Source organism: Mirounga leonina, unplaced genomic scaffold (genome assembly GCF_011800145.1).
Source record: "Mirounga leonina isolate KUSES-001 unplaced genomic scaffold, KU_Mleo_1.0 Mir_447, whole genome shotgun sequence".
Taxonomy (NCBI): Eukaryota; Metazoa; Chordata; class Mammalia; order Carnivora; family Phocidae; genus Mirounga; species Mirounga leonina.
In genome coordinates this window covers 3,428,980-3,447,688 of record NW_023270757.1, presented here as the reverse complement: position 1 = coordinate 3,447,688, position 18,709 = coordinate 3,428,980, and the positions used below count along the sequence as shown (strand labels likewise).

The 18,709-nt window shown below is 35.6% G+C and overlaps 1 protein-coding gene across 1 annotated transcript in view; it reads left to right on the top strand.

Moving 5' to 3' along the window:
* The window catches only part of CNTLN (centlein), a 262,849-nt gene that overhangs the window by 234,054 nt on the left and 10,086 nt on the right, over positions 1 to 18,709 (top strand). The window contains exons 22-23 of the mRNA XM_034987908.1: positions 14,329 to 14,514; positions 17,322 to 17,399. Coding sequence (XP_034843799.1) covers positions 14,329 to 14,514; positions 17,322 to 17,399 — 264 coding nt within the window. The remainder of the gene's footprint in view (positions 1 to 14,328; positions 14,515 to 17,321; positions 17,400 to 18,709) is intronic.

Sequence of the window (18,709 nt, the reverse complement as noted above, 5' to 3'; positions counted from 1 at the left end):
CCAGGGAGATGATGAGTTTCTTAAAGTGAAGGACAATGTTTTATCAATCTCCACCTCCACAACATCTACCAAGTACCTTGCAAAATAGTCAGCATGTGGTCATGATCACTACTTAATCAAATTAAATTTCTATTAGATATGTGAAATTTTAATGATAGTTCTTTGGCCCTTCAAAATAAGCACCAAAATAGTGTGACTACAGTGGGAAAGTAACTCTTTACTTTCTCTCTTTTCTCCCTAAGTCACAATGTTTTGTTTTGTTTTTTGGCCGTCTTTGGTGAGATTGAGTTACTTGTGCTACTTGATGGCATGCATGATTAAATACTGGCATATCATATACTACAAAGCCGTAGTAATCAAAACAGTATGGTTCTGGCACAAAAATAAACACATAGGTCAGTGGAACAGCAAAGAAGGCACAGAAATAAACCCACAATTACATAGTCAATCTTTGATAAAGGAGGCAAGAATATGCAATGGAAAAAGACAGTCTCTTCAACAAATGGTGTTGGGAAAATTTTACAGCTACATGCAAAAGAATGAAACTAGATGGACCACTTTCTTACACCATACACAAAAATAAACTCAAAATGGATTAAGGACCTAAATGTGAGACCTAAAACCATAAAAATCCTAGAAGACAACATAAGCAGTAATTTCTCTGACATCAGCCACAGCAACATTTTTCTAGCTATGTCTCCTGAGGCAAGGGAAACAGAAGCATAAATAAACTGTTGGGACTACATTTAAAATTAAAATTTTCTGCACAGCAAAAAAAAACTATCAACAAAACTAAAGACAACCAATGGAATGGGAGAAGATATTTGCAAATGACATCTGATAAAGGGTTAGTATCCATAATATATATAAAGAACCTGATAAACTCAACACCCCCAAAACAAATAACCCAATTAAAAAATGGCAGTTTTGACATGAACAGACATTTTTCTCCAGAGAAGACATACAGACATACAGATGGCCAGAAGACACATGAAAAGATGCTCATCATCACTAATCATCAAGGAAATGCAAATCAAAACCACAATGCAATATCACCTCACACCTGTCAGAATGGCTAAAATCAAAAACACAAAAAACAACAAGTATTGGCAAGGATGTGGAGAAAAAGGAATCCTTTTGCAGTGTTGGTGGGAATGCACACTGGTACAACCACTGTGGAAGACAATGTGGAGGTTCCGCAAAAAAATTAAAAATAGAACTACCTACAATCCAGCAGTCCTACTACTGGGTATTCACCCCAAAAATATGAAAACACTAATTTGCAAAGATCTATGCACCCCTATGTTTATTGCAACATTATTTATAATAGCCAAATTATGGAAGCAGCTCAAGTGTCCATCAGTGGATGAATGGACAAAGTTGTGGTACATATATGTACGATGGACTGTTACTGAGCCATAAAAAAGAATGAGATCATGACATTTGCAACAACATTGATGGATGTAGAGTATAATACTAAGTGAAGTATTATACTCAGAGAAAGACAAATACCATATGATTTCACTCATATGTATAAACAAAACAAATGAACAGAGAAAAAGGGACAAACCAAAAAAACCAGATTCTTAACTATAGAGAACAAGCAGATAGTTACCAGAGGTGGGGGGGGGGGATGGGTAAAATAGGTCAAGGGGATTAAGAGTACACTTATGATGAGCACTGAGTAATATATAGAATTCTTGAATCACTATATTCTGTGCCTGAAACTAATATGACACTGTATGTTAACTATACTGGAATTCAAATTTAAAGAAACTGACATAACATAGCAGTAGAAATTTACTTCAGTATATGAAATATTTTCAATTCATGGAATTTTTATAAAATGAAAGTTGAAACTATGGAATCAAATAACAACACTACTTACTGTCTCCTTTCCCAAATAACCCCCCTGTTATTTGAATCGCTCAAATTTGCCACATATATGTGTGCCACATATATTATTTTATATATGTTAATATATTAGTGTTCTCAAATCAGGTTTTTTTTTTTTTAAGATTTTATTTATTTATTTGAGAGAGAGAGAGTGAGAGACAGAGAGCATGAGAGGGAGGAGGGTCAGAGGGAGAAGCAGACTCCCCGCCGAGCAGGGAGCCCGATGCGGGACTCGATCCCGGGACTCCAGGATCATGACCTGAGCCGAAGGCAGTCGCTTAACCAACTGAGCCACCCAGGCGCCCTCAAATCAGGTTTTGATTTTTGTTTTTTTTGGTTTCTCTCTCTAGATTGGTAGGTAGTTTGGCATCTCTTAAGCCCCCAGTAGAGACTTCTCTGCTCAACATAAAGTAGAATATTTTTAAATCCACTTATCTCCATAGGTATTGATCTTATTTATAAAAAATGACATAGATTGAATATAAGATAACAAATAACTGGATCTTATGTATAATGCCATATTCTTCATCCCTCTAAAAATAGGAGCTTGTGACATTTTATGCCACTGTTAATAGTACCCCAATTAGAACAAATCTCTTTCTTTCTTTGGAAATCATAGATACCTTGGGAGTTTTCTCATTTTAAAAATATCTGCAAAATGAATGGAATGAAACATTTTATCTCTTTTAACAAAGGTTTCAACGGATATAAAGTCAAACCAATAAACCTTGCCTCAGAGGACCCCAAATGATTTCAGAGTATTAATTTTAGTAAACGTAATTTAACTTTTCCAGATTTAAAATGTCATTTCTTCCAAATACTTGTTGAATAGTCTGACTGTTTAACTTATGATAAGCACTCTCATTGAATATTGTCATTACTCATGATGTAAAACCATTTTTATTATGACCTTTAGTTTCATAAGCCTTTGTTTTTTTGTTTTATATTCAGATTAGGGTTTTGTTTGTTGTATTTTTAGCCAAGATATAAAATATGAAATGCATAATTATAAAATTTATTTAAATGCCAGTTATTGTTTTTCCTGAAATATTCTTTGAATGTGTACTTTTTAAAAAGAATTGATAACCAGAAGTTTTAAAAATAGAAAAATGAGGGGCGCCTGGGTGGCTTAGTCGGTTGAACGTCTGCCTCTGGTTCAGGTCATGATCCCCAGGGTCCTGGGATTGAGCCCCACGTCGGGCTCCCTGCTCAGTGGGGAGCCTCCTTCTCCCTCTCCCTCTGCCTTCTGCTCTCTCTCTCTCTGTCAAATGGATAGATAAAATCTTTAAAAAAAGATAGAAAAATGAATTTTATGATTACATATCTGATTATTATAGACTTGATGAAGTTTCATGACCTTCATGATAATATAGTGGGTATACTTGTTCACAGAAAGTAATTTGGCAAAAATTATCTTTTAAAAAACAAGGTTTTTATTTTTGTCCAAGGATTTGAATATTTAATCATAGTGTCTAATTTCTAATTGTTGAAGAGTGACATATCAATCCTTCATATTTTTCACCAACAATGATGTAGAGTATAAATGTCTTTTTTTTTTTTTAAGATTTTATTTATTTGACAGACACAGCGAGAGAGGGAACACAAGCAGGGGGAGTGAGAGAGGGAGAAGCAGGCTTCCTGTGGAGCAGGGAGCCCGATGTGGGGCTCGATCCCAGAACCCTAGGATCATGACCTGAGCCGAAGGCAGATACTTAACGACTGAGCCACCCAGCTGCCCCAAGTATAAATGTCCTAATAGATAAATTCAGGATTGCTGTGGTTTCCTGTCGTTATTTGAGTAACATATTAAAGATTACATAATAGGAAAAGACAAAAGATATCGATAAGCCATTTTTAGTACTCTTTCAGAACCTTTCCACTTTGTTTCTTTTTGGTACTGGATTACCTTCCTTAGAATCAACTGATTCTATTGCTTTTAAATAAAATGCATAATTTAGGGCCCCAAATTTATTTTATTTTTTTTTTAAGATTTTATTTATGTATTTGACAGAGAGAGACACAGTGAGAGACGGAACACAAGCAGGGGGAGTAGCAGAGGGAGAAGCAGGCTCCCCGCCAAGCAGGGAGCCTAATGCAGGACTCGATCCCAGGACCCTGGGACCATGACTTGAGCCGAAGGCAGATGCTTAACAACTGAGCCACCCAGGCGCCCCTAGGGCCCCAAATTATTGAATCAAAATCTTGGTGGGGGTGGGGCCCAATAAGCTGAAGTTAACAAGTTAGGTGATTATTATGCATAACATAGTTTTTAAAACACTGCCTTCAGTTGTTTTTATCAACTGAATCTATATATGATTTGGTGTTTAATCGAAGCCTAATGGTAATTTGAAATTTGTTTTTCTTCACTGTATTTTAGAGCCAATATGTAGTTGATACTGGTGCTATTTCTGCTGCTTAATCCATTTTTCTAATAAAGGGCAACCAGCAAATCAATGCCAAACCAGAAACATTGGCAAAGACTGGACATTTGACTCTGAGGAATGAGATGTCTACGATCCTTCTCTTCCTTGCACACATGGCCCTAGGACCAGGTGGAAATGCTCAGGAGCCACTGTCTGAGGCTACATACCATCAGTGACTTCCTAGATCTTTACTGTGCTAGAGCTCAGCTTTTTAAATATTTAACACCTTCCATAATTTGGCCCTATCCTGCTTAGAATCTAATCTTCTTCCCCACTACTCTCCAACTTTCCCCCATAGTATGTTCACTCCTGCCTTTGCACACGGTCTCCTTCCCACGGAACATACTGTCATTCATTATCCCCAAAGTACTGGCATGTAATAAGACTCATTCAGTTCTCAAGGAATTGATTTTATATCTGGCTCAAGAATGGTACTAGATACCTAACCACTGCTTAGATTGAAAACTCTGTGAAGGCTAGAGCTGTGCACACTCCATAAAGAGCATAGTTAAAGAATGTACTTAGTTCCTACATGGAACATTGTGATCACCAGGTCTCATTCTGTACAGAGCTTGTTAGGGTATCATAAACACAAAAGTGCTTAATACATATTATTACTAGTATTAATAGCAATAATGTCTGTTCTGGCCCTGTTGTGGAATCTGTGTTCCCTTTAGTCTGTGCATTTTTCACAGGGCACAACCAGATTAGAGAAGAGGTGGAATGACCATCTGTTCTAGATCTAGTCTTGAATATGGAATTTTGCCCTGGGGTAAAATCAAGTGCTTTGAGCATGTGGGCTAGGTGTATATGGCAGAGCTGAGGCTTCGAATCCTCCTAGTAACGGAGTAAAACACACAGGGAAAATTCCTAGACGTCTTTGCTCAGTGTGATTGAGCCCTGATATAGGCTTTTCAATGTGCTTATATGTGAGAGTCAAATGCCAGATTCTGTCTTCTCAGTGCTTTTTGTTAGCTCTGAAATAAATATCAGCCAAAGAACACCATTTAGCTGGAAGCTTAAATCATTTACTTACCAATATGTACTTGCTTTGGAAAGATTTAGTAAGATGTTTTCGGCATGTAAACTTCTTGCTTCTTTAATGAGAACATTTGTGGAGCACAGTAATTTTCTTTTTATATGTACAATGTTAATACTTTGGCAGGGATCTACTCTCTTAATTATGATTTTTTCCGTTCTTTTTTTTCCCAACTTTACTGAGATATAATTGACATATAACACTGTATAATTTAAGGTGTACAGTGTGATGATGTGGTATATGTGTATATCATGAAATGTTTACCACAATAAGGTTAGTTAACATGTCTATCACACCGCACATAATTACCATTTTGTTGTTGCTGTTGTTGTTATGGTAAAGACATTTAGTATCTACTCTTAGAGCAACTTTCAAGTGTACAATACAGTTTTGTTAACTATAGTCACTATGCTCTACATTACACCCTGGAATTTATTTTTCTTAGAACTGGAGGTCTGTACCCTTTGACCAATGTCTCCTTCCCACCACCCCTCAGCCCCTGGCAACCGCCGTTCTACTCTCTGCTTCTATGAATTCAGCTTTTTTAGGTTCCACAGGTAAGAGACATCATATGGTATTTGTATTTCTCTATCTGACTTATTTCACTTGGTATAATGCTCTCAAGGTCCATCCATGTTGTCACAAATGGCAGAATTCCCTTTTTATGGCTCAATAATATTCCACTGCATATATATACCATGTTTTCTTTCATGTCTTGGCTATTGTGAATAATGCTGCAATGAATATAAGAGGGCAGATATTTCTTTCAGATCCTGTTTTCATTTCCTTTGGATATATTCCCAGAAGTGGGATTGCTGCATCATATGGTACTTCCACTTCTAATTTTTGAGGGACCTCTATTCTGTTTTCCATAGTGGCTGCACCAATTTACATTCCCACCAACAGTGCACAGGGTTCCCTTTTTGACCCGTCCTTGCCAATATTTGTTATCTCTTACCTATTTGATAATAGCCATTCTAACAGGTGTGAAGTGATATCTCATTGTGGTTTTCATTTGCATTTCCCTGATGATTCGTGATGTTGAGCATATTTTCATATACCTATTGGTCTTCTGTATATCTTCTTCAGAAAAAGGTCTATGCAGATCCTCTGCCCAGTTTTTAATCAGATTGTTTTTTGTTAAGTTGTATGAGTTCTTTGTATATTTTGAATATTAGCCCTTATCAAATATGATTTCCAAATATTTTCTCCCATTCAGGAGGTTGCCTTTTCATTTTGGTGATGGTTTCCTTTGCTGTGCAGAAGTTTGTTAGTTTGATGTAGTCCCACTTGTTTATTTTTTCCTTTTTTTTTTTTTTTTTGCTTTCACTTTTAGTGTCAGAATCAAGAAAAAATCACCAAAACCTATGTTAAGGAGCTTATTGCCTATGTTTTCTCTATGTAGTTTTATGGTTTCAGGTCTTATCTTCAAGTCTTTAATCCATTTTGAGTTTCCTTTTATTTTCCATCCCTTTGGGTATGCTGTCCAATTTTCCCAACACCATTTATTGAAGAGACTATCCTTTCTCCAGTGTACATTCTTGTCTCTCTCATCATAAATTAATTGACCATATATGTATGGGTTTATTTCTAGGATCTGTATTCCATTCCACTGAACTATGTGTGTTTTTGTGCCAATACCATATTGCTTTGATTACTATAGCTTTGTAATATAATTTGAAATCAGGGAACATGATACTTCCACCTTTGTTCTTTTTTCTCAAGATTGCTTTGACTGTTTGGAATCCTGTAGTTCAATACAAATTTTAGGATTGTTTGTTCTATTTCTGTGGAAAATGCTATTGAAAGTTTGGGATTGCACTGAACCTGTAGATTGGCTAGTTGTGGACATTTTATCAATATTAATTCTTCTAATCCATGACCGTGAAATATCTATCCATTTACTTGTGTCCTCTTCAATTTCTTTCATTAATGTCTTACAGTTTTCATTACATAAAGTCTTTCACTTTGTTCATTAAATATATTCCTAGGTATTTTATTCTTTTTGATGTACTTATAAATGGGATTTTTTTCTTAATTTCTCTTTCTGATACTTCATTATTAGTGTAAACAACAGTGATTGATTTTTGTGTATTGATATTGTATCCTACAACTTTACTGAATTTGTTGATTGGTTCTAACAGTTTTTTGATAGAATGTTTAGGTTTTTCTATATATAATATGTCATCTACAAATAGTGACAGTTTTACTTTTTCCTTTCCAATCCAGATGCCTTTTTCCCCCCTAATTACTCTGGCTGGACTCCAATACTATGTTGAATAAATGTAGCAAGAGTACACGTCCAGTCTTTGTCTTGTTCCTGATCTTAGAGGAAAAGCTTTTAGCTTTTCTCCTTTCAGTATGATGTTAGCTGTGGGCTTCTCCTATATGGCCTTTATTATGTCAAGGTACATTCCCTCTATAGCCACTTTGTTGAGAGCTTTTATCATAAACAGATGTTGAATTTTGTCAAATGCTTTTTCTGCATCTGTTTAGATGATCATATGATTTTTATCCTTTTGTTTGTTAATGTTGTGTATCACATTGACAAATTTGTGAATGTTGGGCCATCCTTGCATCTGTGGGAATAAATCCCACTTTATCATGGTATATGATCCTTTTCATGTATTGTTGAATTCAGGTTGCTGATATTTTGTTGAGGATTTTCGCTTTTATGCTCATCAGGAATATTGGCCTATAATGTGTGTGTGTATGTATGTGCTGGAGGGGACATCCTTTTCTGGTTTTGGTATCAGGGTAATACTGGCCTCATAAAATATGTTTGGAAGAGTTTGACCCTCATCTACTTTTTGAAAGAGTTTTAGAAGAATTAGTATTAATTCTTAGTTGAATGTTCGGTGGAATTCACCAGTGAAGCCATCTGGTCCTGGACTTTTGTTTGTTGGGAGGTTTTTGATCACTGATTCAATCACCTTGCTAGTAATGAGTCTGTTCAGATTTTCCATTTTGTCATAATTCAGTTCTAGTAGGTTATATGGTTCTAGGAATTTATTCATTTCTTCTGGGTTGTCTAACTTGTTGGCATGTAGTTGTTCATAGTCTCTTATGATCTTTTATATTTCTCTGGTATCAGTTATAGCATCTCTTTCATTTCTGATTTATTTTCATCCTTTCTTTTTTTCTTGATGAGTCTAGCTAAAGGTTTGTCAGTTTTGTTTATCTTTTCAAAGAACCAGCTCTTAGTTTCATTGATCTTTTCTGTTGCCTTTTTAGTCTCCATTTATGTCTGCTCTAGTCTTTGTTATTTCCTTCTTTCTACTTTCTTTGGACTTCATTTGTTTTTCGTTTTCTAATTCCTTGAGGTGTAAAGTTACATTCTTTATTTGACACTTTTCTTGTTTCTTGAGGTAGGCATTTATCACTATGAACTTTCCTTTTATTTTTATTTTAGTTTTAGTTTTAGTTTTTTAGAGAGCACACACAAGAGGGGGAGCAGGGGCAGAGGGAGAGAGAATCTCAAGCAGGCAGTGCAGTGTGGAGCCTGACACAGGGCTCGATATGACCCTGAGATCATGACCTGGTCCAAAATCAAGAGTCAGACACTTAACTGACTGAGCCACCCAGGTGCCCCTGAACATTCCTTTTAGAATTGTTTTTGCTGCATCCCCTAAATGTTGGTGTTACATTTCCATTTTCATTTGTCTCAAGGTATTTTTTTTATTTCTCTTTTGATTTCTTCTTTGGCCCATTGGTTATTCAGTAGCATGTTGTTTAAACTTCACATATTTTTTAACTTTCCAAGTTTTCATCATGGAATTAATTTCTAGTTTCATATCATTGTGGTCAGAAAAGATGTTTGATATGATTTCAGTTCTCTTAAATTTATTAAGTTCTGTTTTGTGGTCTAAAATGATGTCTGTTGGAAAATGTTCTGTGTGCACTTGAGAAGAATGTGTATTCTATTGCTTTTGGATGGAATGTTTTGCAAATATTTGTTAAATACATCTGGTAGTATGTCATTTAGGCTGATGTTTCCTTACTGATTTTCAGTATCGATGACCTATCCATTGATATAAGTGGGTATTAAAATCCCCTACTTTTATTGTGTTACTGTCTATTTCTTCCTTTAGGTCTATTAATATTTGCTTTATATATTTAGATGTTCCTAGGTTGGGTGCATAATATTTACAAATTATGTCCTCTTGTTAGATTAACCCTTTATCATTATGTAACAAACTTCTTCATCTTTTACTGCAGTCTTTGTTTTAAGGTCTGTTTTATCTGATATAAGTGTAGCTACTCCAGCTCTCTTTTGGTTTCCATTTGCATGGAATTTCTTTTTCCATCCCTTCACTTTCCATCTGTGTATGTTCTTACATCTAAAGCATATCTCTTGTAGGGAGGAGATAGATGAGTGTTGGTTTTTTATTCATTCAGTCAAACTATGTTTTTTGATTGGAGAATTTAGTCCATTTACATTTAAAGTAATTATTGATAGGTATGTGCTTATTGTTATTTTGTTAATTGTTTTCTAGCTGGTTTTGTAGTTCCTCTCTTGCTTGCTTGCTTTGTGGTTTCATGAGTTTATTCATATATAAGATATACTTATACTCTTTTCTCTTTATATTTTGTGTACTTCCTATAGCTTTTTTTCCCTTGTGGTTACATGAGTCTTACATATAATAGCTTATGTCTATAACAGTCTATTTTATTTTGATAACAACTTAAGTTTGATCCCATTCTAAAGTGCAACATTTTTATTCTCAATCCATGTTTTGTTTTTGATGCTACATTTTCCATCTTTTTATCTTTGTATCCCTTAACTAATTGTTGTTTTCATAACTATTTTTACTACTTTTGTTTTTTAACATTCATACTAGCTTTGTAAGTAACTAATCTTTGTGGTTTCGATTTACATTTCTCTGATGAGACATGATTCTTTATGTAGATAATCCTAAAGATTTATAAAACAGCTACTAGTGTTAATAAGAGAGTTAACCATTTCCTGAGATATGAGGTCAAAGTACAAAAATCAAATGTATTTCTATATATTAGCAGTAAACAATTAGAAAATGAAATAGAAAATTTTCAGCTTACAATAGCATTAAACAAATTCTTTAAATAAATTCAAGAGAAGACTTGTAAACCACCGATGTTAGAATGAATGTGGAGAATGGAGAATTTTCATCCACTGTTGGTGGTGCAAGATTTCGTGGAAAGCTCTGAAAGTTCTAATAAATGAAACATTTACCTACCATATGACTCTGCAATTCTACCTCTAGGTATTTACCCAAGAGAAATAAAAACATATGTGTACAAACATACACACAAATGTGTACAGCAAAATTTATAGCAGTTTTATTCATAGTAGTCAAGAACTGGAAATATTAGGAGAAAGTGCATTTTGGAAAATTCTGTCTTGATTATAGAGGGGTAAAATCATCATTACACCTACTCTGTCCCTTGGAATCAAGCAGCAGGCAAGAATGAGAAACAAATTGAACTCCTTTTCACAGTCAACGTAGGTCAGAACTAAAACTCTGTATTTCAAAAGACATAGAAGAACCGTGAAAAACAGGTAAGATTGGTGAAAGTATACAAAAGGACACAGAAATAAGGAACCAGGGAAAGAAGACTTAGGTCCTACAGACCTCTGAAAGATCAAGACCTCTTAGAAAATGAAGTTCACATGAGGTACAAATCCAAAATCCACTATTTGCAGCAGTGTAACAGGTCTGCAGTGGTTTGTGATAGCCATCCTAGAACTGGTTTGCTTCCATAAGGAGATAGGGCTTAATGAAGAATAAAAGAGACAAGGAATATCTGAAGGAGGGATCTTTTCTCATAGCAGCCAAGAAAAAAGATTCCTTATATTGTAAAACAAACAAACACACACACAAACAAAAAAAGCAAGCAAACCATAAAAAAAAAAAAAAAAAAACCTGGCAAATGGAATTCATCAAAAAAATTAAAGTCGTATGCAAAATTTCACTAGCCTGGAACATACCACAGGCCCTTCTGCCATGTAAGTTTCTATAAATAGGTGATCTAGGAAAAAATCTTCTCCTTCAAAAATGAGTCCAGAGAAATGAACCAACACAGTATCTGTGCAAATGTACAAGAATAAGAATGGAGGAAAAACAGAAAAAGTAAGTGGCAGGAAAATAAGTTTCACCACAGATAAGTTGCTACAGAGCAGATGAAAAATTTTAGTATGAATTTGAAATATTAATGAAATATTTTCCTCTAAAAAGCACATGTTTAAGGTGAAATTAAATGTAAGAATTTAGGAAAAAGATGAGGAGTCATAAGAGCAGATGGAAGCAAGGTGGCAGACAAAGTAAAGAAGTAAAAGACAAGAAATTATCTCAGGAAATACATATATTGCTGGTCTCATATGAATGTGTGTGTGAGAACAATTGCTGTTTGGGTGTGGGAAAAATTGCCTAGGAAGGGGCATCAGAGAAATTTCTGGAGTATGAAGACTTTCTCTATCCTGAACAGGGTGGTGGCTACATACATGCATAAACTATCAAAGCTCATTAAACTAAACCCTTACAATGTACACACTATTTCATTCATAATTATGCCTCAATTAAAAAATAAAGCATATTAGGGGAAAAAGGATTTATGAAGCAAGTGACAGAGATTCAACATATGTATAATTGGAGTCTTGAAAGAAGAAAACAAATAATGGAGCAGAACAAATATCAAACCCGTAATTCAACAATAATTTCCCTCCAAGTAAATAAGCTAGCAAGAGAAATAAGCTAGAGAGAGAAAAGTTAAAAATGATCCTAAGAAACACAAATAAGGCTTAACTGGAAGGGAATACCATGGTCTTCAATTAGGAAGACTCAACATGCTAAAAGGTTACCCTGACCCAAATGAAATTTAACATGATTGAAATAAAATAACCGGTAAGATTTGTTTTTTAGGGGGAGGGAAACTAGACAAGATTCACATGGAAGTTCATATGGAAAATGAAACAAGCAAAAATTACCAAGAAAAACCTGAAAAAGAAGGGTAGTAAGAGGGAACTAGGCCTGCCAGATGTTAACATTTATTATAAAGCCTTACTAGTTTAAATATGTTATAAAGCTTCACTAATAAAAAGAGAGATGGGATGGAACAGAAAGTCCAGACACTGACCCAAACACACAGGAGATCGGTGGGAGAAAGGTGAATTTTTTTTTAAGATATATTTTATTAGAGAGAGAGACAAAGAGAATGGGGCGGGGAGGGGCAGAGGGAAAGAGAGTCTTAAGCAGACTCTGTGCTGGGCCTGGAGCCTGACGTGGGGCTTGATCTCACGACCCTGAAGTCATGACCTGAGCCAAAACTAAGAGTCGGACACTTAACTGACTGTGCCACCCAGGCACCCCAAGTTGAACTTTTTAATAAGTGGTTGTGGGATGACTATGATTTTATGTAAAAATTTCTAAATGATGACAAATGGGTTAAAATTTTTAAAATGAAAAATAAAAACTTAAAAGTAGCAGAAAAAAATCATGGATAGAAAATGCATTTTTATATATATCTCATTGTGGAGAATGCTTTTTGAAGTATCACACAAAATTTAAAAGTGAGAAAGAAAAGAATCATCAAGTATATAAAAAATAAGAAATACTTTTTCCAGGATGCCTGGGTGGCTCAGTCAGTTAAGCGTCTGCCTTCAGCTCAGGTCATGATCACGGGGTCCTGGGATCAAGCCCTACATCGGGCTCCTTGCTCAGCAGGGAGCCCGCTTCTCCCTCTCCCACTCCCCGTGCTTGTGCTCTCTCTCTGACAAATAAATAATAAAATCTTAAAAAAAAAAGAAATATTTGTTTCCTTGGCATGAAACACTAATTACTGTCGAAAGAAAATACAAAGTTTAAAAAAATTTAGATATGTACAATAGACAAATGTAATATGCAAATATATAAACAACTCCTATAAGTCACTAAGAAAAATAGAAAAAAATAACAAAAGAAATATAATTATCTCTTAAGGCTGATGTTCAACTTTTTTTTTTTTATAAAAGAAGTGAAATTTAAAAATACAGTGAAAAAACAAACTACACTGAAATCCAAATTGGTGTTTTGCTAATGGTGTGGATAAACAAGTACTTTCCTATGTTCTTTGTGGAGGTATATCTTGGTACTATCTTGGTGAGGGGGAAGATTGGTAACAGCTTTCAATATTACACTTAGACAAATCCTTTGGTCCAGCAATTTCACTTCTAGGGATATATTCTAGAGATGCAAAATGTATACATGAGTACTGTTATTTATTGCAACTTTGCTTGAGCTGGCAAAAGATCGAAAAATAACCCAAACATCTAGCTAACCTGCTCTCAGATCACAAAGCCAGGCATTGAGGTCCAGAGCTCTGTCCACCCAGGGTAAGGGCTGTTCTTATGCATGCATTGGCATGGTATGGGCCAGCATTGATTCATCTCTCAAAGGGAGAACTTAAAGAGTCTTGTGAAGCAGTCCTAGGTTTTAATTTTTTTTGATCTTTATTGTTGTCTTGCCCACACATAATTTAATTACACATTTACCCAACTTGCCTTTATCAAGACCTTGCAAAGCATTTCTGATCCAGTTTTAATACAATAGAAACAACTATCTTTCTGCAGCCATTTTTCATCAGTTTATGTAATAAGTAAATTAATCATGTAATTAACCTATTACAATGAATATACACACATTTAGGAATAAACAGAAATGACGATTGGCATCAGCCTGCTTCAAGCATTCACCAACCAGGATATCAGTTGGTAAATCTGAAAGAAGGATTGGAGAGTTTAGTTAATCCAGCAAGTTTGTTAAGGGCACATTTAAGAGAGCTTTTATTACATACAGACAATAAGTAAAGAGCAATCTACTATGTTCCAAAATAAATAAAATCAGAGTAATCCTAATAAGTAGTGATTTGCTGGTATCTTCACATTTTTATACTGTGACTGCTTTGTCTTCATTTATGACTTCCATATGAGCCCACGTTCTTTCCAATGTGTTGCAGGCTTTGGTCAAAGAGTTACAAAGTGATGTCCATGAGGTAAGGCAACAAATTAGAGAGTTTCGAAAAATGCGAAAAAACAGGGATGCTCACAAAACCTCAACCCATAAAGCCCAGACCTTGGCAGCTTCGATCCTGAACATTTCACGGTCAGATCTAGAGGAAATAATGGATACAGAAGATGAAATGGTAAGATCATTTAAATATTTATCAATAAAGGGCTTTTTTAATACATTGAATTTCAACACATACTTTTATTTGTTTTATAATTCTTAGAGTTTCATCTTCAAGATAATATTAATGAAGGTCAGCTTAGTAATATACCCGTGAAAGTTACATCAGGGCTATTAACCAACTCAGAAAACATTTAGTGAAATTTCACTGTATAATACAGAAAGAAGCCAGTACCTAAAACCTTTAGAACTGCGTGTTTGTTATTCAAGTCAGTTATTCAAGTCCTTTCCTGTCTCTTCTATTTTCTTTAATTTAATCATATATCTTGTAAGCTAGTATTTTTAATTAAGCCAATTTGAATGGATTTAGTTAAGGTGGGTCATCATTGATTTGAGGACTTTTCCTCTTATATGAGCAAAAATAGTAAATCTATTGGCTTTCCTAGCTAAATTCAAAATTATTGCTGATCAAGTTAAGGAAAAAATATACTTATGGCTTTAAGTTGGGTAAAGTACTCCTGTCTGAGTGAATTTATGTGCATATAGATAAGGGTCTTCAGTAACAGTTCTGTACCTCCTGGGGAGGCCACTGCATTTTTCACATACTTATGACCTCTTGGATAGCAGAATCTCATCCTGTGGACAGTCTTCTGTGAAACCCTGAGGGTGATACTCAATCCTGTTTCCTATTAAGTCTCTGAACTTTGATACGTGAATATTAGATTTGGTTGTTTGGAAACATCAAAGAGATGATGGCACTACTAGCTTCCCAGTAAATATTTGGCTCGATGAATAAGTAAAATGATGGACTTAAATGTTTGTATGAGAACGTCCTCCAGCCCCCCATCAGCTGCTCAAAAAACTCCTGGAGAAAATAAAACAGAAAAACGTCTGGCGTAGAACAAATCTACAATTTGCAAAGGTTTTTAAACTGCCAAGAATTCTTAGAAAAGAGGTCAAAGGAATCCTGCAGAGATGATTTTCATCCCCTGGGTGAATAGGATAGCGAACTCTTCGTTTCCTATTTTCAGCACCCAAGCTACAATGCCTGTGACTTTCTACACTTTGAATTCACTTTGTGAATTCTGAACTTTGAAGTACAAGAGCATTATCAAATACAGTATCAAATATAAGACACACAGGAAATGATAGTATCTCTGGTAAGGGTGTTGACTATACCTTACTATAGACATTTAAAATGTGTTGATTGATAGTGAGAATCCTAACAAAAAATTAGGGTTGAGTCCTCCACTGTTCCCTAAGAGTTTTAAAACAAGTAGATTATCCAAATCCCTCATGTGTGTATGTGTGTGTTTGTGCACAAACACAGATACATATTCTGGAAGACAGGCCCATCAACTTTGTGTGGTCTCAAAAGATGCCCTCTCTGGGCTTATAGATGAGAAAAAAGCACTCTCTCTGAATAGAAAAAAGTTGTCCCCTTTGGGTATATGAATGAGACGATCTCTTTTTATAGTTCCAAAGAGTAGCTGGCACATTTCTGTGAAGTAAGGGCACCCCAGCCTCTGGACAGATACATTCTAGAGCCAGAATATACAGCACTGTGAAAAGCATACCACACAACCTTCAGTGGATGTCCTCCTGGAAGAAAAAGGACTCCAGTAGAAATCACACTGTTCTGAGAAGGATCCATGCACCTTGATATATTTACTAGATTTAGTTATAGATCAGAGCTTAGTTAGATCCCTGCATCTTTTCAGAGGTCTAGAGAGTTGACTGGACTTGTCCAAGCGGAGCCCAAACCAGCCGACTTAATATTCTTTAAACCACATTGAACTCTAGTAAATTCCCATATAAAAAGTATGATAACCTATGCGAAGTGCCTCACCGGATACCTGGCATCCAGTAAATTTCAACAGATGTTTGTTTCCCAAGCCCTTCCCTTTTTGAAAAGTCCATATTTTTGTAAGCTAAATCATGATTTTAACCGAATAATCCACTGCACATATGAATACATTATACTTTCAGAATTATTTTAACCTTGATCATTGGTGGGTTGAGAATATTTAGGGGCTTACAACACTTGAAGTAGAAGTTTCCCTTACCTATCAGTTAGTTATTGGTTGTTTATAATAAGCAAGTATTTAAAAACACCGGAGCCATGCCATGTCCTATTTTGTTTGCATTTGTAACAATTACTCCTTAATTATCTGTTGAAAAGTCAGATTTTTTAATTAATATAAGGTTTTATGTTATCTTACAAGGGTCACTTGTAAATGATTCTTTTATACAGCTTTGTCTTATTTTTCACTTTATTTCCATTGCTTTCACCGCCACCTCTGTCCCTACCTTGAGCTCCACTGTGAAGACAGAAATAAAATATTCCTGAATTGTACTGTGAAATAGAGAAATATAGCTTTATCTTCCACATGTCAGTATTTATAAATTAAGTATTAAGAACACAGATTTGCGTATTCCCTACTTTGGAAGGACACGCGGTCTTTACTGAACCCTATTCTATCAGTATCTCTTTAAATTTATTCAGTATTGGGGTGCTTGGGTGGCTCAGTCGTTAAGCGTCTGCCTTCGACTCAGGTCATGATCCCAGGGTCCTGGGATCGAGCCCTGCATCAGGCTGTCTGTCGGGCTCTCTGTCAGGCTCTCTGCTCCGCGGGAAGCCTGCTTCTCCCACTCGCACTCCCCCTGCTTGTGTTCTTGCTCTCACTGTGTCTCTCTCTGTCAAATAAATAAATAAAATCTTTTAAAAAAAACAACAAAAAAATAAATTTATTCAGTATCTAACAGTATGATCAAGTTCATGTAAATGCAATTAACACCGGTCTTTTGATTTTCTTCCTTTAGGACCTAGAAAGGACAAGGATAGATGCTGAGAATGACCGGGAATGGCTGTTGTACATTCAGAAACTTCTTGAAGGACAGGTATTTCATTTTTCTCCTTCATCTCTAAAAACTTCTAAAAAAATATTCCAAGCCTTACGTTTTTACTTGATGTCTAACTTTTTGTAAACACTTACCACATCATTTACTTCTGGTAGGTAAAGAAGTATTCCAATAGGTAGACAGGAAAGTTAACCCTCTATTTGTACTTTTGGACTTAACAAATGAAACAAATGCCTTGGGAAGAGCCAACAGAGGTCTTAGCAAATGCATTAATTAACGTATTGAGTCAACCTCCATGCTTGCTATCCTGAAAAGGATCCATTCTCTCAGCCCTCTTAGGAGAAGAGATTCTTTATTATATGTCTTTAAAGTTGGTAGTTGATATGGACACCTGAGGAGTTCATGGGTTTCGGTGACCTTTTACTATGGACCTGTTTCCAGTCAATTCATGTTTTCCTCACAGCCAGACAGCTGTTTATTACTGTGTCTTCCCGCATTCTCTACAATATTTTCTACTGAGACCTCGAGCAGCTTGTTAGTGGGAAGTAAATATTGATTTGGCATCCTGTCAATGCAGAAAGAATGAAAAAATGTCCACCAGAGGCCCCTCAAACATTTTCCTATCGACATTTTCTGGGCCGAGTGGAAAGCTGCATAGAGGATGACAAGGCCAAGACGAGCTGAGATCCCTGAGGGGTCCATTGAGACTACTGCTGTGACCTGTGTGATACTTTTTCTTTCCTTTCAAGTATTTTTTTAATACACATGGAGTCTGCTGGGATGTACCCCTCTTGTAAGTGATCAAGGGCAGCTTATTGGCAGGTGAGAGCCCTGCCTTTCTAGTCGTAGCCAGCTTTTGTTTTGACATCACTGACAGCACGTAATGTATTCAAAAACTTTTTCATTGCAGTTCTTTTTGCTCAACCTAATTGTCTCTTTTAGAAATGAACCGGGAATTAAAAGAGCTAAAACGTAGTTTTCAAAAGAGCAAAACAACCAAAAAATTATTACTGTCCTGTAAGTTTTGGAAAGTCATCGTATGTTTCTGTGTAAAGATTAAAACTAAAAGCAGACTTAAATGCAGTTATTTTACATTTATATTGACAAACAGCAGTATTTATACTTTCGGAAAAGTCAAGGATAGTAAAATCCTATGTGAAATACTGATATTCTTACCATCAGTTTTATATATTTTTGAAACATTATCAGGAACCACTTCATTAATAACAGACAGTGATTGGCAATCTTTGACTTAAAGTTGTTCAAGTGTAGACATGCATGCCCTGGACAGAGTCTTCTTTGGTGACAACCTGCTTTTGAGAAGAAAGGCCATTTCTTAATTATGTTGC